The sequence below is a fragment of the Perca fluviatilis genome, chromosome 21, assembly GCF_010015445.1.
Source record: "Perca fluviatilis chromosome 21, GENO_Pfluv_1.0, whole genome shotgun sequence".
Taxonomy (NCBI): domain Eukaryota; kingdom Metazoa; phylum Chordata; class Actinopteri; order Perciformes; family Percidae; genus Perca; species Perca fluviatilis.
The window spans coordinates 13,879,027-13,902,333 of NC_053132.1; the positions used below are offsets into that span (position 1 = coordinate 13,879,027).

Below are 23,307 nucleotides of genomic sequence, written 5' to 3' on the forward strand. Positions count from 1 at the left end.
AAACCCAATCCATAATCAAATAAAACTCTGTTTAGCTTTGAAGTTTGAGGTATGACTCTGGTTATCAACCCAGTCGCTATGACAGATGTGTGTAAATTGAGGAGGTGCTCTCCATTCGACCAATTACATCCTTGTCCTCATTCTCCAGGCAATTCTCTTGATGTTTGAGTCCACAGTGGTTATAATTTCCATATATTGGATCCCATTGCTTCTAAGACCCCCGCAATTGTTTGTCATTCTAATATCCCCTTTATTGTAGCCAACTGGATGGCAAGCATGCTGGAAATGGATGCCAGCAGAGTCAAAGATAAACACAGTGTTTGCTGTGCATCACTGACTGCATCAAATGCGAAGGTGCAGGCCGCTCAATAAAACTAATCAAACGTGAATTTTAAGGGGGTATTGACTAATGTGGATTCGCAAGGGATGGCAAATTCGTGATCTCAGGAAAGAGGGGGGAAAAAAGACTGAAGATGGAAGATCAGAAGCCAGCCTGGCAGGGCAAGGACAGTCAAAGGGTAGAGCTTACAGACTGTTAACAGACTGATTCTCAAACACTGCACAAATGCTCGAGCTGGACACTTTTTTTTGTCATTTGAAAGGACACTTCTATTCCTACTTTTAAAATGTTACCCATTACTGTATATAATGTCACAATTCAAAGAAAGGGTTGTGTCCTTAAGATGTAGTCAATCATCACTTTAATACTTATACCTGTATTTTTCTATAACATTAAATGGTTCTAACAAGACAAAGCGTTAGAGAACTGTGTATGTGTGGTTTAATCGGATTTAAATGACATTGGCCTGGAAAGATAAGCAAACTCATCTTTTGATTCAGATGTTGCATATTTATGATTGTTTCATCAAAGTACATGACATAATCTTTCTCCACCTGAGCCAAGCTCACTTCAAAGCAGTGAGAGGACAGACAAAAACACATACACATTGTATATCTTGCATGCGAAATATCAAAAACTGTTCTAACTTTGGTAGAAGTGTTTATGTAGAATCCAATCTTTCACAGTGAGTAGCTGATTGATAAAATAGGTTTTTAGGGCCTTTAACACTTTTTACGTGTCTAGTGAGGTTTGCTCTAACTTCCCTAGGTGGGTGCTGTTTTTAGTTATTATATCCACATTCCTCTGGAACAGAAACACATTTCTCTTGGAATTGGTTATAATTTGACATATTCTTCAAGGTCACCTTTTTTGTTTTCTTGTCGTTTTTCTTTGTCTTTCAGTTACAGCGGTTGAAGCGCACCCTGTCCTTCAAGTCAGTCATGCGCAGCAAGAGTGTGGACAACTTTTTCCAGCGCGGTAACGGCGAATCCCGCACTCCCTCAGCCCTCATCACCACACCTTCACCTCCGCTATCTCCTCCCCCCATCCCAGAGTCCCCCCTGGCCTATGATCGCTCTCCGTCTCATTCCCCTTCTACGAGTCCCAACCCCTCATTGTCATCACGCTCACCTTCTATTAGTCCGTCACTGTCATTTAGACAGACCACTAAAACCCAGCCAAAGTCTCTGGCCCAGCCGGTGGAGCCGGTCATGACCCACTGTTTCCAGGAGCATGTCTTCCGTAGGCCTACCAGCTGCCAGCGATGCAAACACATGATCCAAGGTAGGTCAGTTGTTTTGTTGTTGTTTTTGTTTTCCGAGAGGTGAACGTCTCCCAAAGTGCAGAGATAAGCTTGTCAGTGGATACTGCGGAATGTTATAAGCTTTAGGCCTACATATTTATTTTTAACCAGAGTTTAGTCAATCTGCAGCGATATCAGTTAGAAATAGGCTTTTCCACTGGAAATTCTGCCACTTTACCCAAAATAATGAAACAAATTGTGTTTGTGATTCTCAAAGGATTAACAATCGTTACCCAGGATAATAATGGCGCTATTTCTTTAGCAGAAAATTGTCCCAATGAAACTTATTGACAGCATGCTTTGTTGTCCAATCTTGTTTACATGGCTCCACTGGGAGTTGTATCTCTTTGTCTTACAATTGGTATGTTTTCATTTAAACCAAGTTAGTTGGCCAGGTCAGCTGTCTTACCAGAATACTCAGCTACTGTTAAAATTGGGATGGCCAATAACTTCTCCAAACAGTGATAAATCACATTTATTATATGCAAGTAATCCTTGGCCGGTCACAGCTTAGAAATATTTTCAAGAACCAACGATGCTTTAGATGAGACCTATTATTGAAATTGGAAATTATTCAACAAATACATTTACATTTTTTTTAGATTGCTAACATGCATTGCTCAAAATTTAAGTCCCATTGTCAAAACCTTTCACACAGTCAGTGAAACAGAAGTCTATGTGGACCGAATTGTGAATCATTTTTCATTGCTTTCACACAAAATGCATTCAATGACCACATTCACCAAAATTCATGAACTCTTTTCTCCTTCAAACTCCACTCATGTAACTGCTGCACATTGTTCAAATGCTAACATGCTGTTTTTAAAACTGTTAAAAACGCATTCAAAACAGAATAATGGCAAATTGGTTTTATTTCATTAGTAAGCATATTGAAATATAGATATCTTAGCAAAATATTTACAATAAAATGACATAATACTCATTTCAAACAGCTGATTTTAGCTGAAAGAGATGTGATGTTGATGATAATTTGTGGCCTGTACAGTATAAGTGATTATCCTTTAGTCTACTAGTTTTTTTGTAATAATTATTGCAGCTCTGGAATTTCAGGATTTTCTTTTTTGTTTAAAGGAATACGCCACCGTTTGTTGAAATAGGGCTTATCACAGTCTACCCTGGCTGTAGATAGGTGGGCCAACGCATTTTTTGTCTCAGTGCAAGTAATTAGATTGTTTTTTTTGTCTTTTGTTGGCTCACTTTTGCTCACAACATGCTAACCGGCAACAAAGGATTCCATTCACTACGCTAAGCTAATTAGCGGCATGCACAAAAAATGTGTTGGCCCACCTATCTACAGCTAGGGGAGACCGTGATAAGCCCTATTTCAACAAACTGTGGCGTATCCCTTTGAACTTTTTTATTTTTCACAAGTGAATTACTATATACACAGACATAGAAAACATAAAGGATATTGAAGCAAATATGTCTAGTTGCATAACCTTTAGTACAGTCAGTGGGGAAAAAAAAGTGTTGTTCTATATTGAAATACTGATTTATGTGAATAATTCAAACTTCAAAGTAGGGCTGCTTGATTATGGAAAAAATCATAATTACAATTATTTTAGTCAAAATTGAAATTGTGATTACTCATGTGAATTACTCATTGACTTTTGGAAACATGTTGCATTTATTGAACTTAAAAAAAATGTTAAACAGTTAAACAAATCAACAGTGAAAACACCTTAAACTGTGAAATTCCCCTTAATACTTTCCTTTTAAAATATACAAAATAAGATGAACTGTTGTATTGCACTTTCACAATCTTTTGAAAACAAGTAATAAATAAAATTCAAATAAAAGAAAAAAAAAATCATCATTTTTACATTTGTGATTACATTGTTTTTGGAATCGTTAGGAGACAAAATCGAAATCGCGATTAAAATTTGAATAATTGCACAGCCCTACTTCATAAATAAAAGTTAATCATGTAGGTAATGCTCTCTGTTGTTAGTGTTTTTAAAGTCAGTGTGTTAATGAGTGATATTTGCTTTCTGAGTGAAAGCTGTTCCCAGTGTTTTGGTCCAACAAGCTTATTTTGAGACACATATGAAGGTGGTTTGAGTGAGTTTTGGAGGTGAGGTTAACTGTTTGACAAAGATGCATGTTGGTAATGCAGACTGTAGGAAGAGTTTTGAAAAATCGGTTTCAGTATTGCCCGATGCTAGTTAGCAATAAAAAAAACAAAAAAAAAACAAAACTGTAACATACTGTACTTTACCTTGAGACATACAGGCCAGTCCACTGGAAACATTTTGCAGGCAGAACATGAAGCGTGTGTCAGATTTTTTTATGCTCTGTGGGTTGTGGGTTCTACATGTGAGGCACACATTTGGTTCACCTAGTATTTTGCTAAAACAAAGTCAAATTCAGTTACAAAGCATCTCTGGAGTCTTTTTTTTTTATTGTTTGCAACAGAAATTGTTCAATAGATAAAACCACTCTCGAGATATAACGCTGTGTGGCAACAAGCAGTCTACATTATTTTTTTCCGCCTCCATTTCCATCGCCGCATCTGATATTTCGGTTTGCAGTGTTAACCAGTTGCTGATAACACAAATATTGACAGCGGTCTTCAGTCTGGGTTAAAGTAAATTGTCTGGTGTCTATGTATGCAGGGAACTCCAAGCAGGGGCTGCGTTGTAAAGCCTGTAAGATGGCAGCCCACCTCTGGTGCTCGTCTGAGCTCTCCCAGAAGCCCTGTAATGGGAAGGTAAGAACACTTCAGACTGACTTATCATCAAGTCTTACTACCACGCAATATGCACCTTTTTTATGAAGCGAACAGTTGCACTTGACTGCCCACATAAAATATATTATATAGTAACTCAAAGTTTCTCTGTGTCTGGCACTTGTCTGGAAGCGATATGACACCCAGAGATATGTGGTCATCTAGTGTTAAAAGGGTGTGAAATTCTGAAATGCTCTTTTTAAATATTCTAAAAGTAGCTGCATTTGCTACATAGTGAGACAGCAGGGAAATATGTGTAATCAATATATTACTATTATGTTATTAGTCTAAATAGTATTAACATTACAGTTATCATATTGATTCACCTTTTTTGTGTACTTTCTTTCTCATAATTGTCAAGGTTTGAAAATCATGTTTTATTATTGTAGTTTCACTGCAATTTCTTGTTCTCATGACACCTGTGACTTGTGAAAGGGAACAATGCCTCCCTTGAAGTGACAACTCTCATTAGCATAAAATGCTTAATTAGTAGGGTGGCTTTGTATTAATTAATTATATTAACTTTAATGTACCCTTGCTGCTTTGCTCATTTGCTGCAGTTATCCCCCAGTAGCCTGGCTTACCATGGGCAAAACATTTTTTGACATAGCTAATTACATTTTTTTCTTTTCATGTACAGGAAATGCATGAGTTGCATGAGTGCATGAGAAATGCTGTAGACAAGGGACTAACCCAGAATGCATTGTGTCATTAAACAGCATCTGGATGCTGTAATTGTCTGCCCCTGTCTTGTTAAAAGAGGATAAAGCCTGAGAGGATATAAATGGAATCAGGATTGACCAGAGCTTTGCAAAGTACAATAAGGCACTGGGAAATGTGTGAAAGGGTAGCAGTGGGATCAAATTATCTCCCAACTATAAATGCCATAAGAGGAACAAAAGCTGAGGAGGGTGGCAGTGATAAAGTTTCAGTGGCCAGGTCCCTAATTTTTTTCACTCAGCCTTTTTGTCCTTCCTCCTGCATCTGCTGCTCTTCTCACATAACGCCCTCCTCTCTTCCTCTCTCTTGTCTGGGTGCTACATTTCCTTCTTCCCCTCTCAACTCTGTTGAAAAATCAATATCTCCCTGTACCAGCTGGTCTGGCTAATTCAGTGTGAAATTCAGTGTGTTTTAGGCGCACACAATCCCTCGAGGATATGACATGGCAGGCTCTCGCCAAGCCTTCGGCAGTGTCCTTTTCAATCACAGCACACTTATCAAAGCAAGGATTAGGTATTTTACTGAAACTGGATGGAGTTCGAGGCTCCTTCCTATACGTCTACGTAACTTAATGTCCGGAGTTCACTGACTCTCAACCGAAGGGCGTCATCCAAAGCTTTTGTGGGCAAAGAGGTTGCTTGTGAAATGCTTTACTTCTATTGTATTTGAAGTGCTGCAATTGCTCAGATGATTAGTCTTCATTGTACATATTTTAATTAAATGAAAATGCAGGAAAGACTGGAATGTTTTGTGCAACAATGTCTTGTTGTTGAAGAAATGTTAGTTTGACATCATGATAGAATAAATGTAAGTCCCGTGATTGGTGGGAAAAACTTACATTTCTGAGTAGACTCTTGGGATGACTTGAGGCCAGACATAGCAGCAATGTAGTTGCTGCAGGGAGAAGAGAGCAGAGTCCATTAAAGAGTAGGAGGAGCAGTTCATCTTAATGTGACTAATCATGACTACAGTATATCGGTGCAATTACTGTATGGAGTCATTCACAGTGGGGAAAGGTAACTGAGTACACCTATTCAAGTACTGCACATAAGTACACTTTTAAGGTATTTATAGTTTTTCTATTTTATGTTACTTTATATTTCTACTTCACTACATTTCAGATGGAAATATTGCACTTTTTACGATACGTTTATGCGTGAGCTACAGTTAATAGATTTTTTTGTCTATTTATATTTACTGCACAAACTACAGAGTTTTTATACCCTAACCTGTTTGAATAGAAGTGACCTGGTGTCGTTAATTTTCCCGATTATTGTCATTTCTTTCATTCTAAAGCAGCAGTTCCCTTCTGTCAAGATTCTCAAACGTATTTCTAGAAAATTCACGTGACAGGTTGATTTCTGTAGGAAACGGATTGAAATAATCTAAGTAGACTGACATATTATTGTCATTATATTTAGAAAATACACACTCCATAACTAATTCAGATTTATTTTTTATTTTTTGCAGTGCAAAAAGTCAATGATCATGATATAAAACTTTAATCAGCTACACCATTAAATGGCTGCTTACAGGTGAATCCACAGGTAATAATAAGCCAATAAAATACCATAGAATATGAACCCCATTCTGCATAACATGAACTTTTACTTTTGATACGTGCTTACTTTTACTCATATAAAATGTGTAAGTATTTGCACAGTGTGGTGTTGTTACTTTTACTTAAGTAGAGAATCTGAGTTCTTTTTCCACCACTGGTCATTCATCATAACAAATGATAAAAAGACAAAATTAATTCGGCACAAACTAGAGTTTATGTAAAGTAGTGTTATTTATAATGAAAAAAGGAATATCGATGACTGCTGTTCCTTTTGGCTCGCACTCAACCCATTTGCTGAGTGCACCCATATATGACTGATTGCTTTAAAATATCTCCAGAATCAAGCGGCTAAAATGACTTTGGGATCCTGACAACATTTAGCTAGTCAATGTTAATTAAACTTAAAGATGTATTACCCTTTGATTAAAGAAATAGGCCTGCTGAGCACTGCACAAAACAAATTGCTTCTGCAGGAAAGCTTGAAATTCACACTCATCCTTAACCAAATTTTTGTGAGTCTCCTTCAGAGTCCAATCTTGCTTTCTGTGAATCTCAAGTGACCAAAGAGTGAAATTTCCCCTGGTCTGCTCTGCTCTCTTAAACTTCAACAAGTCCAAGATACTCCACAGTCACCATTGCTGATATGTTTATATGTAATCGTAGGTGTTTGACTATTGGTTGTGAAAGGGATGTTTCAAGGTTTTTATTGCTGAGGAAATGATTAATCTACCTCCAGTTCTAAGCACGGTTTGTTTCAAATTGCAGCGCTGGCAGGAGGAGATTAGGCCAATTGCCACTCATTAATTAGTGAAGCATTTTCCAAGTTTATTTACAGAGAGGTCTTTTATTCTGTTTGTGTCCTGTATTTCCTGTGAAGCACTTTGTGACAAACCGATTAAAACGAGGATAATGAAGATAATGTTTAGCATTTCTCTGTCTGTACACTAGAGCACTAGTGCGATCGGTTGACAGACAATCGGCCATCATTTGATAATAATTGCTGCCTTTCTCTAGTTAATATCATTGTAAATTGAATATTTGGGGGGTTTGGAAACAAGCAGTTTAATGTTTAATAGTCATCTTGGACTTGAAGGCATTTTTCAGACAATTCATAGACCAAACTGTTAATAAATAAATCAAGAAAATAATCGGCTGATTAATCAATGATTCAAAAATCATCTTTTGCAGCCATACTGTACACAAATTTACGTAAGCACCTGTGAGATTTATAAATGGGTATAATATTTTAATTACTTTACATAACCTATGTTGATCATGTTGAATTTCTAAAGGGTGTCTGAAATAGTATTAGTCTATATTATAATTGCATCATTAGTTAAAATACTTCTACAACTTTTATGAAATCACTCAATGTTTTCATATAGAGTTTATGCAGTTATTTCAGTGTAGAGGTGAAGTTTGTGTTCTGTAAGAAAGGAGATAAAGAAGAGATTCTGGGCAAATTCTTGTCTGTCAGTCCACAAATCCATAACCTCACACTCCCTCCGAACCTTAAAGCAATGTTTCACTTTTGGATGCCTTCTGTACTTTTCAGAAGGTCTAAACTCACCAGATCTGTCAAATCACCATGCGTCGTTTTGATTCATTTCCTTTGTGTATAAATATATTTCTTTACTTTGACTTTCAGACACAAACATACAAAATGTTCAAAACCTCACATTCCCTTAAATCATTGACAGTCAATGGGTAAACAGTGTATGCATTTGTTTATTTGAATTCAAACTAATAAAAGTATTTCCTGGATAAAAAGTGACAAGTTTAACATGGAGCAAATTAATACATGGACTTGTAAATACTGTTTTTGTTTTGATACAATGAAGGTAGTTCAGCCTCTGAACAGGGCGCAGAAAAAGAACTCCTCGATTAAAGATATTATTCTGATGACATGTTATCAGCATGCATCACTCACTATAAAATTGATGAAAAGAGATACAGAGATTAGATGAAGCCGAGATACTATAAAATATAGTTTATAAACTGTTTCTATTTGGAGAACACAAAGCCGATTCATTACAGCCTCTGTCAAAAACAGGACTTTTAATTGTATCTCTTAGACTGATGAGTCATCATGTACTGTAGCTAAACATATCTAAATAGAGAAACACAACTGGATATCAAGTTGTACAGTACCAGAGCTACAATTTGACCGAGCCAGGCCTTTGTGATGCCTCAGTCTGCAATGAATTAGCTTGAAGGCAGAGAGGAAAAAAGTTTAGTCATACTCCATTAGGCATACAGTCGTGTGGGGGGACTTTTCTTCAGAAGCTCCCTGTCAAAACTAATGGGGAGTGTATCATTGCCAGTAGGCAACATTACAGTCATAGATCATATTAGCTGATACCGTGTGTGTGTGTGTGTGTGTGTGTGTGTGTGTGTGTGTGTGTGTGTGTGTGTGTGTGTGTGTGTGTGTGTGTGTGTGTGTGTGTGTGTGTGTGTGTGTGTGTGTGTGTGTGTGTGTGTGTGTGTGTGTGTGTTCTCCTAACCTTATAAAGTTGTTTGACATGATTCACTGCACCTAAACTTAAATGATATGTTAGTAAACATGCACAGATATTGTTGCTAAATACTTCAAAAAAATTTGAAGATATGTACACAAATACTCCTTTTCCACTAAGGCAGAGCTGGTGCTGGTTCGGAGCCAGAGCCTAGTTTCAAATCGGTTCTTTGTTTTTCAACCACCAAAGCACCAGCTCCGAACCGGTAAAAGTGGTTCTTAAGTAGCACCAAATCATTGCTGGGCCAGAAGTAAGAACCGCTTACGTCAGCGGCTGGGGGCGGGGTTACCGTGACCAACAAGACGAACAGAAACTTGTGACCGCCATTTTTGAATTGGCAGATAAACACGATGGACGCGATTAAACAAAAACAGCAGTGGTCAGAGGAGGTAACAAGCTGCTTTCTTGCACTATAAAGGCGAGCCGCGTGAACACGTTGGATCCGCCGAGTTTGGATGCCGATGTAGGTCTGCATAGCCATGAACATCAATAGCAAAGCAACGTCCACCATTGTTGATGGTGTGTTTGTGTTTGGCGCTGCCACGCTAACGTTGCTGGGGAAGATGAGACGTATACAGTGACGTAAGACCTGGCTCTGTGCTGGCTCTTTAGCTTGTGGAAAAGCAAACCGGTTCTTTGGAGGCTCGTCAGTCGAACCAACTCCGAACCGGCTCTAGCTCTGAACCAGCACCTGGTTCTTGTTGATGGAAAAGGGGTAAAAGAGTTCTTGTACTAGCTCTCCCCTGCTTAAATCTGTTGCACAGATTTTAGTGTATGTGTGTACAGTGTTTACATAGTATATACATTGTTTTTCTATTTATTTTAAATTTTTTTACGTTATTAGTTTTGTGATGTTTTTTTTAAAACCGTTTATCAAAAAGAAGTAGGAGAATTTTCTCAACCCATATAAGAACAATTAAATCTTTCCAATTTAAAAACCAACTTAAGGACAGTACTTGAGTAAATGTACTTACCATAGTTGCATTCCACCACTGTGTTTGTATCTTTTAAATTGCAGATTTAGGTATTCATTCAGACCAGATAAAATAAAAACAAAACAAAATAACAACATTACAAATAACTTCATCCACGTGCTGTTTTTGTAATGCAAAATATCTGCATCAAAGTCATTTGTAGGAGATTTCCGTTGATACTTGCACATTTTCAGACACTCAGCTTTCATCTCACATATCTCTCCCAGATAAAACCACACGGGTATTGTCTTACAGCAAAATATTGCATCTGCCTTTTGTCTTTTTTACGCCTCAAGTAACGTTTCTCCTTCCCCGGTCCTCCCTCTCCTGTCTCCCCATCTCTCTTATGGCATGTCAGACAGGAGCTTTCAAGAGAAACTTCAGCTCTCCTCTGTTAACCACTGATACGCTGGGCGTGGTCAGAGAGGCTCCTGCTGCCCAAGGTGAGTGATGGAAACGCTGGCTGATTTCTCATAACTCCAAACAAATACAATCTCAGGATGACTAATCACCATGTCTGTGGCCTTCGATCCTTAATGCCTGACAGTCGTGTGTGTGTGTGTGTGTGTGTGTGTGTGTGTGTGTTGGTGTTGGTGTGTGTGTGTGTGTGTGTGTGTGTGTGTGTGTGTGTGTGTGTGTGTGTGTGTGTGTGTGTGTGTGTGTGTGTGTGTGTGTGTGTGTGTGTGTGTGTGTGTGTGTGTGTGTGTGTGTGTGTGTGTGTGTGTGTGTGTGTGTCGGTCTTTGTAGTGTCAGCTATAAAACTGCACCTGTGTTGCTCTGTGTCTGTGTGTAGAGGCAGATAATGGCATTGTTGACCCTGTGTATGAGGCACTGCGCTATGGGACGTCGCTGGCTCAGATGAGTCGCTCCAGCTTCAGCAGTATCTCAGAGTCGCCCTGTCATGAGGTATAAAAACACACATAAAACCCCATGCATTCATATAAATTCATGTTGACATTAATCGTACCAAGAATTTTGCTGACTTTGCTGGCTGCTTTGTTTATTATAGGCAGAAGAACTGCAAGAAAAACTAGAAAACCAACCAATAGCTGAAGAGGAGCACATCCCAGGAAGTAAGTCAAATAATTTTCCTTTGAATTTCTAACTGATAAGTTGGCAGCTTCTAAGATGAACACTGAAAAGCCTTAAAGGAATAGTTTGACATTTTGGGAAATACAATTGTTTGCTCTCTTTCCGAGAGGTAAATGAGAAGATTAAGTCCGCTCTCATGTCTTCTTAAGATATAAAGTTACTTGCAGCCCGCAGTTAGCTTAGCTCAACACAAAAACTGGAAACAGGAGGATACAGCTAGCATGGTGCTGTCCAAAAGTTGCATAATACACCTAAAGTTCACTATTATTAACACCTCATATCCCATTTGTAAAATTCGTACAAAAACGATTAATCAAACAAGATAAAATGTGTTAATTGGTGAACTTTATTGTATTTTCCCCACTGGGATCAATAAAAAGTATAAATTATTATAAATTAAAATTAAATTAACTTTAGAGGGGGATTTTGTTACCTTTTGCACAGAGCCAAGCTAGCTGTTTTCCACTGTTTCTAGGCTATGTGCAAAGCTACGCTAGCTAAAAGATCCCTAAAATCCTTTGAACAAAATCATTTACACCACCAAAAACAATGCAATGGTCCTGTATATGGATATAGATTTTTTTAAATTTTATTTTAGTGCTGAGAAGAAACTGTCTGAGTACCTGTAAATTTACACAACCTTTTGGGAAGGATACATTTTACTTCTAAGATATATGATGTACAAATGACATGTTTTTGGCTAAATATCAGAATATTAAAGAACTACATTGACATGAGTGTGTGTGTGTGTGGTTGTGTGTGTTCCCTCCACAGTACTGTAACCTCTCTGTCTTTAGTCCCAGGAGAAGGGATTATCTGTGTTTGTACTGCGGCCACTTTACAGTAAATAACTTTTGACTTCTGCCTTCCTTCTGTTTGCCGCAAAGTGACAAGACCTCTCTGTATCCCTCTCTTTTTTTCTTTCTCCTGCGCCCACACTATATCCCTCTTTCTCTGTTTTTACACCTGACCCTTCTTTCTATCACACATATTGTCTTTCCTTCTCCTTTTCTTTTCCATCTCTGTCTCTCCAGTGCTTACCCCTCCTGAAAGCGAGAAGGCTGATTCAGAAGACAGGGTCAGCCTGAAGGTGTGTAGTCAGCACTCATCTCTTCTTTCAGCCTGTTTTTTCTTGGTGAAAATACACTGTCAACCCCCTTCAAACTCTTCATCCTTTTCACTCAGTTTCCAAATGAGAAGACATACAGATAACAATCTTATTGATCTCTCTCTCTCTCTCTCTCTCTCTCTCTCTCTCTCTCTCTCTCTCTCTCTCTCTCTCTCTCTCTCTCTCTCTCTCTCTCTCTCTCTCTCGTTTGATACTCCTTTTCATCAGACTCCTAAGAAAGTAGAGGTCCACTCCGTCCACACATATGTGGCGCTCTACAAGTTTCTGCCTCAGGAGAAGAACGACTTGGAACTACAGTCAGTCCAATTTCTTTGCATACTGTACATGGGAGCTATCAGATGAATGAGGAGGAAGCATGTACCTGGCCAAAATTTACTGACATTCACACACCATCTGTCTCCTCAGCGGGTTCGAATCCGACCCGTGGCCCTTTGCTGCATGTCATCCTCTCTCTCCCCCGTTTCCTGTCTCTCTTCAGCTGTTCTAAAGAAAGGGAAAAACACTAAAACATATCTTAAAGAAGGAGATAAGAAAAAAGGAGAGTATTTGTATGTTGGTAGGTGCAGGAAACTGCTTATTGTGGTATAACACCCACCACTAATCTGAAGGGTGCGCTCATCACATGGACAGAGCAGTCCAGTTTCCTTCAAAAATAACTTTGTCATTCTGACATTTGCAGTACTTTAAATAAAATGTGAAAAATTAGTTAGAAAACAAACCGGTATATAATGACATCAGTGCAGAGTGATCCCTGGCTAATGTAGCTTGATCTTCTAACTTATATGTGAGACTCTCATTTAAAACATAACTTCATATGAAAATAAACAGCAAAATGCTGCTTAAAAGGTCCTTACTGTGGCATTGATCATTACACTTAAATTTTTCTGTTTAAGGAATATTTTTGGGGAAATACACTTATTCACTTTTTTGCTGAGAGTTCGTTGAGAGGATTTACACCACTTTAATGTCTGTACACTTGCTAGGAAGCTAGAGGCAGCAGCCGCTTAGCTTAGCATCAAAGACTGGGAGCAGGGGGAATAGCTAGCCTGGCTCCAGCAGGAAACTCCTCAAAAATTTATGTTTTGTACAGATGAAACAAACAAGATACAGAGCCAGGCCAGTTTCCTCTTGCTTCAAATCTTTATGCTAAGCTAATGTTTGCTGGCTTAAGCTTCCTATTTAGCATTCAGCAGACTGATCTCATGAAGTGGTGTATGCATGATACGCCAATTCGTAGGCCATTTTTGGCGTGTTATCAAGACGCATACTCGCTTTTTAGCGTGTTTATCAACGCTGTTTGGCCTCCATTGACTTACATTACTTTGCGTGTGAATTTACGCCGTAGCGAGTAGTATGAAAGGGCAAAACTCCGCGTAGGGAGGCAGGTCGGGGTGGTGGATGGATCAAACACCGAACATTTACCCAGGAGACCGGGGATCGTGTTCCGCGTGTCACGTTTCCCAAACCCAACCCCGTTCTTCTTTTCCTAAACCCAACCAGTTCTTGTTTTCCTAAACCCAACCCGCGTGTCATGTTTCCTAAACCCAACCGTAGCTTTCTTCTTTTACTAAACCCAACCGGTTCTTCTTTTCCTAAACCCAACCCATTTGCTGTATACGGCGCTCAAAATGTGTAAGAAAGTGGCGTGTATGTTTACGTCCGCTGTATACAGCGTAGACATTCACGTGGATAGCTCAAAATGCGTACAGATAACACGCCAGTTGGCTTAAGAAAGTGGGTGTGTATGTTTACGCGAAGTCATGATGTCATGTTGCATTCAGATATTAACTCAGCAAGAAAGTGAATAAGCGTATTTACCAAAATCTGGTGGTTAAAAATGGTGGTTAAAAAATGGTAATTGTTAAAAAAAAAATGTATACAAGTCTTCTCATCGACAATTTGTTTGACTGTGTTTTTCCTCCAGACCTGGCGACCGAGTTCAAGTCACAGATGACTCCAATGAGGATTGGTGGAAGGTGGGCTGTGAAAAAAATCTTTCTATTTCAATGCACTTGAAGTGAATAAAATGTTATCACTACAAATCTCCAGATTGCCTTTGAATAGATACTACAGTAACACACACTGACTTCAATTAGATGGCCGTACAATCAGTTGAAGTTCTTCCATTCAAAGCAGAGCTGTTCAGAGACAGTAAGACTACAGAGCTGCTGGATGTGCTTGAAGGACAGCAGGTGTAGGTGTTAGCAGAGCTAGTTATCGTGAAGAGGAAAAGAGGAAGAAGACAGATTGCAGTCAGTGTTTAATGAGCCAGCTGAAGATCTCAACCTTCACCTGCCGAAGGACAGGCGGTCTTTTTACATAATCGAAACACCTGGAAAAAGTACCACTAGAGATATACACTTCAATAAAATGGCAGCCAAGTAACTACTGTATATTTCTGTTGCTTATATAGTTAGTTAGATAGTCATCTAAAGAATTACCTAGAGGTTGTCTTTGCTGAAACCTGAAAAGAGAGAAGAGGTCCAATCTGATTACATGACAAAACAAAACCTCTTCTTCTCAAACTGTAATGGGTGTGATTTTAAATTAGTACAATATTACAATCAAAAAAACATGTAAACCGATGTAAAATGGTACACAATTATAAAAATAAACTTTCTTATAGTATTGAGTTATTTCCATCCATGCAAACCCTTTCCATTACAGAAAACTGGCACTTAAACCCCTCCTGCCATTTTAGTGTCAACACACCTCTGCTAAATGTGGAGGAACCAACATCTGGACATGAGCAAAATAGCAAACTGGGCACCCAGGGGCTTTGCATGCCTGTGTGCCAGAGTCTCTAAAGAGAATTGGAAGATGCTTTTTGGTCTAATACTGGCATTGCTAATTAGGGAACAAAAGCATTCTTTTTATTTCTATTTTTCAGCTAATTATGATGGTTTATTTAAATCAAAATTTGTTACTGTGTTATGAATGTGATGCATATTTAGGCAACCAGCCAAGTAAACAGAAATGAAAACGCAAAGAATCTAATTGCGTATGTTCAGCCAAGGACTGTCAAGGGCTGTAGTGCAAGCTGCCGGTGTTGGGTTTGTGTTTTGTGTTAAGACGTAAGCAGGCAGACAATTGAAATACGGTCGCTTCTTTTTGTCAACAAGGTGGAAAATTTTGGCTTATTACAGGAGTAGTCAGCATCATACATTTTTGTACTACAAGCAGTTAAGAGCCTTTTTTCCCATTGTAGCCAAAACAGAACAGAAAATATCTATTTATAAGTGTGTACATGTTTGGGTGTGTTTACCAGGGGAAAAGCAGAGACAAGGTGGGATTATTCCCGGCCAACTTTGTGCAGCGGGTCCGCCCTGGTGAGCGTGTGTGGAAGGTCACTGATGGTTTCCACGGCAACCGAGACAAAGGCCAGATGACTGTAAAAGAAGCCCAGGTGAACACACATTTTTCCTCTCTCTCACACACACACTGGATACATTTTTAAATGTATGCAAATTCATGCAGAAAACTGCTGAGATTACAGAGGGCAGCATGTTGTGGCTTCCAATGCAGCTCATTTTTTGCCTCAGTCCACAAACTCTCTCACATTACTGAATGTCACTTGCTCCTCCTGCTCCATGCTCCTCTCTCCCCTCCCTCCCTCACCCACTCCCCCTCTGCAGATCTGTGTGGGGAAGAACGAGGAGATTGACGGTTTCCTCCGGCTGAGCAGCGGGAAGAAGAGAGGCTTGGTCCCTGTGACGTATCTGCTAGAAATATGATGACAGTGCACCTCTCCTTGACCCTCAGTTTGATAAAGAAGTTCACTATGATGGAGGAATACTCAGGAGTGTTTACCAGACACCTCACTGACTGACAACCACCCACCTCCACCCCTCCAAAAAGTGGCAGTGAATTAGAAGCTTGAGTGGACGACGATCCGCTTTTTACTGCAGAAGCTTTTAAGACTTAAAGGAGGTGGTGGGGGGGGGCTCCTTCAGAGTTCTTTAGAGCTACTTTTTTTGTAGCACAACTTTACTTTGTGTGGTTTTAAACACACTCACAAACAGAAATGTAGCATCATGTTGAAGAGGATAGTGTGCAGGAAGTCTGGCTACCTCGCTAGCAATTTCAATTGGTCATCCATCTGTGAAAAATGGGAGAGGACTAACTTACTATGATGCCAAGGTTTATCCAAGCCTTGTGAACTGTCTTCATTTCACTGTGTAGAGAAAACAAGACGTACGAGATGTGAAAGAATGTAGCTGTTTATTTTAGTGGCTTTTTTCACATTTGAGCAGATTTGGTTTAGTAGATTCAACTGAAGGTATAAACATGACGATCCAGTTTTGTATGTGCAGCTGACATTGTGCACACGTCTGCTGTTGTAATATGGATTCATGAGGTGCATGTGTGTCACTCCGTCTAGAAAATGATTCAGGTATTACATTGTGTGTATGTACAATTTAAAAAAAAAAAAAAAAAATAATAATAATTTAAGTCTTCTCTGCTACAACTTGGTCAAATGAAAGTCATACCACACACACTGGGATTTTCTGTATTTCAGACTGCTCTCCAGTGATTAGATTACTGTACATTTGTGCTCTTCACAGCTCCGATGTGACAAATGCTTTGCGTGCACTTCGGGGAGCTTTTTCCTCAGTACGCCCTTCAATGACACTACACACACTAACACAAGTAACACATTTTACTTTGTCCCTTGGAACTCTAAAGTCAGCCATTAGAAGCCGCTTCCTGTCATTATATTGTCAGCGTTGTTTATCTGTATGTATAGTCCTGTAATATTAGCTGTCATATCCAGTTGTGTACTACAACGTGACGATGGTGTGCTGTCGACTTTCTGATGCTTTTCTTGCATGTAGGAGTAAAGCAAAGAAATACTGTTATTCAGGAAGACGGATAAAAAAAAACCTTAGTGTCATTTGTCTAAAGAGGGGTGGAGGCTTTTCAAACATTCAGTCTCTCAGAAGGTCATGTTCCAAATGTCAGCTGTCAAAAATGTGCTGAATTTTTTATGAATGGCTAATGTTTCTCCCAGCACACGATTACTTTTATTTAACTCTGAGAGTTTTTGTTTCCATTATTTAAGGTGATTTAAGGCAAATTCACCACATGCCATTTGATTTGTTGCTCCGTCATTATAAACCATAAGGCAGTGACAAATTGCCTTTGTTGTGGCAATAACTGTAAATCAAGATATTACATTATTTGTAAATAGCCTTCTAAAGATACTGTGTGTGTGTGTGTGTGTGTGTGTGTGTATATATATATATATATATATATATATATATATATATATATATATATATATATATATATATATATATATATATATATATATATATATATATATATATATATATATGCATATATATATATAATATGCATATATATATATAATATGATATATATATATATATGCATATATATATAATATGCATATATATACATATATATAATAATTATATATATATATATATATATATATATATATATATATATATATATATATATATATATATATATATATATATATATATATATATATATATGCATGCATGCTCTGACCAAGAGGTTTGCAGGTATTCAGGAGCCAACTAAGGGCATTAATCTCAGTTTATTTATTGTCCCACTTACCAATGTATGCATCTCTTCGCTCAATTAACATCAAGCCCTGTCAGCACAAATCTTTTCAAAAACTATGCACAACAGTTCTAGTCACTCACTTTTTATTTTGTACTCCGCTTATTTCCAGTGTAGCCACACATGTGTCTGTATACCTGTGCTTTAGCAAAATATTTAAATTTGGACTCCAGCTTTTTTCCAGCAAGTGTCCATCTTGGATCAGTCTGCACCATTCTAATCTTAAACATTACATTCACTGGCTAGAACCAAGATTGGCTCAGGATCAGTATTAACCAGGTGAATTCCCTTTCTCACCTTAATGCACACTACCAGGCTAGTTCTTTGCATGGCTAGCTGCCCTTTGATCCTCACATTCTCTCAATAAAGTCAGATGAACTGTCAAATTGTGTGCTTTTTTTATTTGAGATAATTCATAGGCTACTTTGTTCCTCAGTTCTGTTCTTTGTGTCGCTCTGTCAAACTGCATTTTCACCACATAAATGCTGGAATTACTCCAAAGCCAAAATGACCCCAGTCAAAACTGTCCATCCCTCATGTGGTTAAACTATGTTCTGTCCTGTCCTGTCCTGGCCTTGATTTACCCTAATCAGATGGTGACCCTGGCATGCACACTTCTTCATGAGTTGATGTGATAAATGACCAGAGGATTGGGTGTCATATTTCACTGTGTTTAATCAGTTTGTAGAAGACATGTATCCAAACTGTGACCTCCGTGTGAAGGACATCTCTCACAGAGGAATTGGCAAATGATCAATGCCACAACCAGATTTTATTAATAAAACCAAAGGTACTGTACACATTTTTAACAGACATGCTAGTGGCTCTGCGAGGCTGTACTTAGTCACAGTGGTGCTTTGAGCTCAATGCTAACATGCTGATGTTTAGCAGGTATAGTGTTTAGAATGCTAGCATTTGCTGTAATTAGCGCAAAACCCAATGCTGAGTCCAATGGGAATGTTATTAATTTTGCATGAATTTGGTCATAAACCAGTAGTATTGGACACATTTTTTACCTGATATTGGCACAACCTGCAAAGTCAAGTGGTTGCTAAAATTCATCCAAGGTGGAAATGGATGTCTGGGCAAAGTTCATGTTCATGTCCATACATCGAATAGTTGTTGAGATATTCAGTCTGGACCAAAGGGATGGACAAACTGACCGAGAGAGCAACATTGCTATCCACATAGCCGCTAGCATGGCTAAAAAACTATAAAGAATAAATGGTCCTTCTTTCATCCACCCACTTTTGCCTGCTATGTACTGAAATGCACTTATTTAAAGCTTAAAGTCTGCACTTTAACCTCATATTCAATAAGTAATTTCACACCTAAATTCATAAGCTATTAAATCCAAACAGAACATTTCTCCCTTCATGGCTACAGAAGTACACTGAGATCTTTCATGTGACTTGACAGTGCAGAGCCTGGGAAGACTTCTTGTTCTTAATGACCATAAATAATAAGATTAACTCCCAATAAAATTAATTGGAAACGGAGGAGCTTCTGGCAGGCCATAGACTAAGCTGGCAAAGAGAGTGTTGTGTGTCCATGTGTGTGTGCTGTGTGTGTCCTTGCTGGGGTGTGAGGAACATTTCTCAAATCATGACCCAGTTATGTTATCAAATTGGATCAAATGTGATTTTCGTCTCTGTAGAGAAAGACTGGCAGTACATCAAGCTACTCTTACATTTCATAAAATTGCTGACTTTGGTGCCCAAGATGGCATGGTGCACTCAACTACTGTACCACGCTCTCTCTTTCACGACAATGAGCAGAGGAGGTTGAAATCCCCTGAAAACAGGCAGCAATAAGCAGAGAATATAATGCTGAGTCTTTACCTTTGCAAATCATCACACTCCTCTTTCATGCTACATCCATCAACATCACGGCAAGACACTAAAGTGTTTAGTTTGGGGCAACAAATTCTAACCAAGAGTATCAAAGAGGCTGGTCCTGTACGTATCATGCCCACTCCATAAAATTAAGTAAAATGGCTCATTAAATGTATGATTTGTCACACAATCATCTCCTGTCCTATAATGCTCACATTCACTTCTTTGCATCTTTCAAAGTGGAGAAACAGCTGCTGGACAGACTCGCAGTAGGTGTGATGATAGCAGCGCAAGGGCGTTAGCCATGAGCAGGAATATGGCAACAATGCAAATTCTGGAAGAAAATCCGTGCTCAAAATAGCACTTGATTATATAGCCAGGCAGAAGGATGAGGATAGCACTGTCAGAGGAAAATAAAGCTTTCTGGTGCTTGGCAGACGCAAAGAAAAAACACCTTACAGACCCCTTCATCAAACACAGGCAATTAAAATAAGCTCCTATCCCACACTTCCTCTTACTGTCTGTTTAATTCAGTGTATGTGAGAGGATATTACACACAAATCTATACAAGGCTTGAAATATGAAAATCTTGCTTCAGTTTACGTAATACACACTGTCATATCATATTTTGTGGACGTTTCCTGGAATCTTAGAAAATGCTGTTCGGTCAGTTGGCTCACACTGAACCAAAACTAACCCTGTGTGCCAATTCCCATATTACTATACTATGTACCATCTACTATACTAAAATACCAGGATGTCCTACTGCATCCGGTCGGATTTTGCAGTATGCAAGCCAGCATGCTTTTCTAGCTATTCAGACCCACAATCCTTTGCACAGCATATATGAGCAAGAGGCGCAATGTTATGAAGAAGTAGTATGTCCCAATTGTATGCATGCTGCATGACACAGTGCTTACTTTGTAAGGGGAACTGCAGTACATACTAAAAGTACAAAAGAATAATTATGCAATTTGGAACTTATTGACCCTCCCTCCAGCCAAATTCCCACTTCCCTAAACCCATGTCCATTCTCTACCTGTCCAACAAATGTCCTCAGACTCTTCCACCTGCGCCACTCCCTCATCCATCTGCTCACCTGTTTCCACTTTCCCTCGTCAGCTCCATTTCCACTCATTCGCTGTCAGAACGTTACAGTTGCAAACTTGCTTGTCTTGTGTTTTTGCTTTTGAGCTTCTGTTGCCTGAACCTTAACCTGGACCAGTACCTGCAGAAATGGAAGGGAAATATCTGTGACACATTGTTCAGCTTTGGCTTTAACTAGCTTTAATCACACTCTGATTTGTTCCCCTGATGTTAAATTGGCAACACTCTGAACCTAAAAAAAAGTAATTGTTCCTCTTCCGGGTCTTAAGTTGTCACCATCGTGTTCCATCCATTTTTCCAGACCCCTGGCCAACTGGACCATTAAAAATGAAGAAGGTACATGGAGATGGCATGTTTAATGCATGGTCACATCTCCTGCCTCGGAGGCTTACCTCCGCTTTCTCAGGATGCTGCTTGCACAAACACACTCTCAGTGACAGGGATGAAGCACCACGTGGCAGAATCCAGAGGTAAGAGACAGTACACTGAGTTCCAGGGCTTCGAGTCTGAATGGTGAAAAGTCAGCGCATATCCTCTTGAGTTGATCTTAGAGGTTGAGCAGGACGGAGAAAATAGGCCCCGGGGTAGACACATGAAATGTCTTTGAAGCATGCTACACTGGGAATGGTAGATTTAAATAATGGCATATGCTTCTTTTAGGGGAGGCCCAGGGTGATTTACTGTTTATTCTCACACACAGTAAAATGAGATCAAGAGAGTTTTATTTATGAGGATAGATTAGCTTCAAACCATCGTCCCCTGAACAGTTTCCAAAATAATCTTTCTATCATAAAAAGCATTGTCTTATAGATAACATTTATAAAAAATAAAAAAAATCTCTGCTTTTACCACCATAAATACAAAAACATAAGACAGCATTTATCCCACAAATTAGTGTGTCCAATCAAAGAAATAGGAACTTATGGAAATGGAGTATTTAAAGTAGGCTACTACTAGATTGGTTTGTAACTATCATAAACTGAGTAAACGTCTACCCAGGACATTGGCCTGCATGCCAGATGGCTGTGTCATGGGTTATCACAGATGTTTTCTCTGAATTATATATTATAACACCTTATGAAAACACAACATTAAGTTTCAGTCTTGCAGATCCAGCCCAGCTCCACATCTGCTCTCTGTGCTTTCACTCCCCAGCTCCTCACTGCAACAGGAATAAACTCTGCAGCACTTCACCGGCACCCAGCATACCCTTTCATCAGTACTGACCACTTGTGTTTTTCTTCTTCATCTTTAACCTTTCACCATTATGTAGCCTTGATTTTATTGTTGGTCAAGCAGCACAATTAAGGGACATTAATGTATACATTTCCCAGCTTGCTTTCATCCAAAGCAAGAAGGTTTAAAATGGTTAGTTTGCTTAGTTCATGCTTGTTAATGACTGCAGGACCTCCGGTGATTTATCTCCACACTAAGCTGCTACTTTGAATTAGTAACACAGTCTAAATACAGTTTCTATCTCCCTAATCCTAAACGCACACTTTTTTGTCACGTAACTGTCCTGGTGTCCTAGTTACTTAACTGCTTTGTAGTTGCACATTTACTCCATCTGGCAAACAATACTGTACTGCCCTCTGAGGACGATATACTGTAGCGTAAAGCCAACATAATCATGATTGTGAGGACTTTTCATGTAGCCTATGCTGCCCTACAAAAGCAGAGTATACTACAGAAATCTCAATGGGTCAGGGAAATCGCAGCTGCTACAAAAGTGTTCTGTTAGCTTTGTTATTTGACTAATAACTTAAATATGTGACTCATAAGCTAACTATATCAAATCATTTTAATTCCCCCAGGGTCCAAAGGTGACATGGCAATTACTGCTACTCTGCTAAATTACAGTAGGCTGGTTAGCTTTTATCGGAGTTTAGTGACTGCCTAATGTATATATGTGTGTAACAAATTAAGTACTACCATACAGAATCATCACAATTTATTTTTGACTTACAGAAAAGGTAGGTAGCCTACATTTATGTTTAGCTAAGGCTAGTAGTGGCTACTTCACCAGCTAGCAACTTTGCTTAGCCTTGATTTATCTGTTTGGTCTGGGTCTTACTACTTGCTATTTTATCAGAAGTTACACAACACGTGTAAGGCATAATAATCTTTTATATGATAAAACAAGGGTCAAAAAGTCAGATTGTTGTCCTTAACCAATGTGTTTGGCTTTCTAGGGCAATATACAGGAGAAACTGAGATCAACTGAAGACTAAACAGAAGGTCTTTGCTCTCAGATCAGGTCCTCTTTATGCCTCACCTCCCCAACTTCAGCCCTCACTGCCCTTAAATGGTTTTCCAATCCAACATGCTCTAAAATCTTGAAAGCAAACTTCAAAATCCATTAAGT

The 23,307-nt window shown here is 38.8% G+C and overlaps 1 protein-coding gene across 1 annotated transcript in view; it reads left to right on the top strand.

Moving 5' to 3' along the window:
* LOC120551480 (SH3 and cysteine-rich domain-containing protein 2-like) overlaps positions 1–16,831 on the top strand; it is a 32,306-nt gene extending 15,475 nt beyond the window's left edge. The window contains exons 2-11 of the mRNA XM_039788944.1: positions 1,243–1,624; positions 4,280–4,374; positions 10,522–10,606; positions 10,957–11,069; positions 11,173–11,236; positions 12,290–12,345; positions 12,592–12,680; positions 14,309–14,360; positions 15,653–15,790; positions 16,020–16,831. Coding sequence (XP_039644878.1) covers positions 1,243–1,624; positions 4,280–4,374; positions 10,522–10,606; positions 10,957–11,069; positions 11,173–11,236; positions 12,290–12,345; positions 12,592–12,680; positions 14,309–14,360; positions 15,653–15,790; positions 16,020–16,118 — 1,173 coding nt within the window. The 3' untranslated portion in view covers positions 16,119–16,831. The remainder of the gene's footprint in view (positions 1–1,242; positions 1,625–4,279; positions 4,375–10,521; positions 10,607–10,956; positions 11,070–11,172; positions 11,237–12,289; positions 12,346–12,591; positions 12,681–14,308; positions 14,361–15,652; positions 15,791–16,019) is intronic.
* The last annotated feature ends 6,476 nt before the right edge of the window (positions 16,832–23,307 follow it).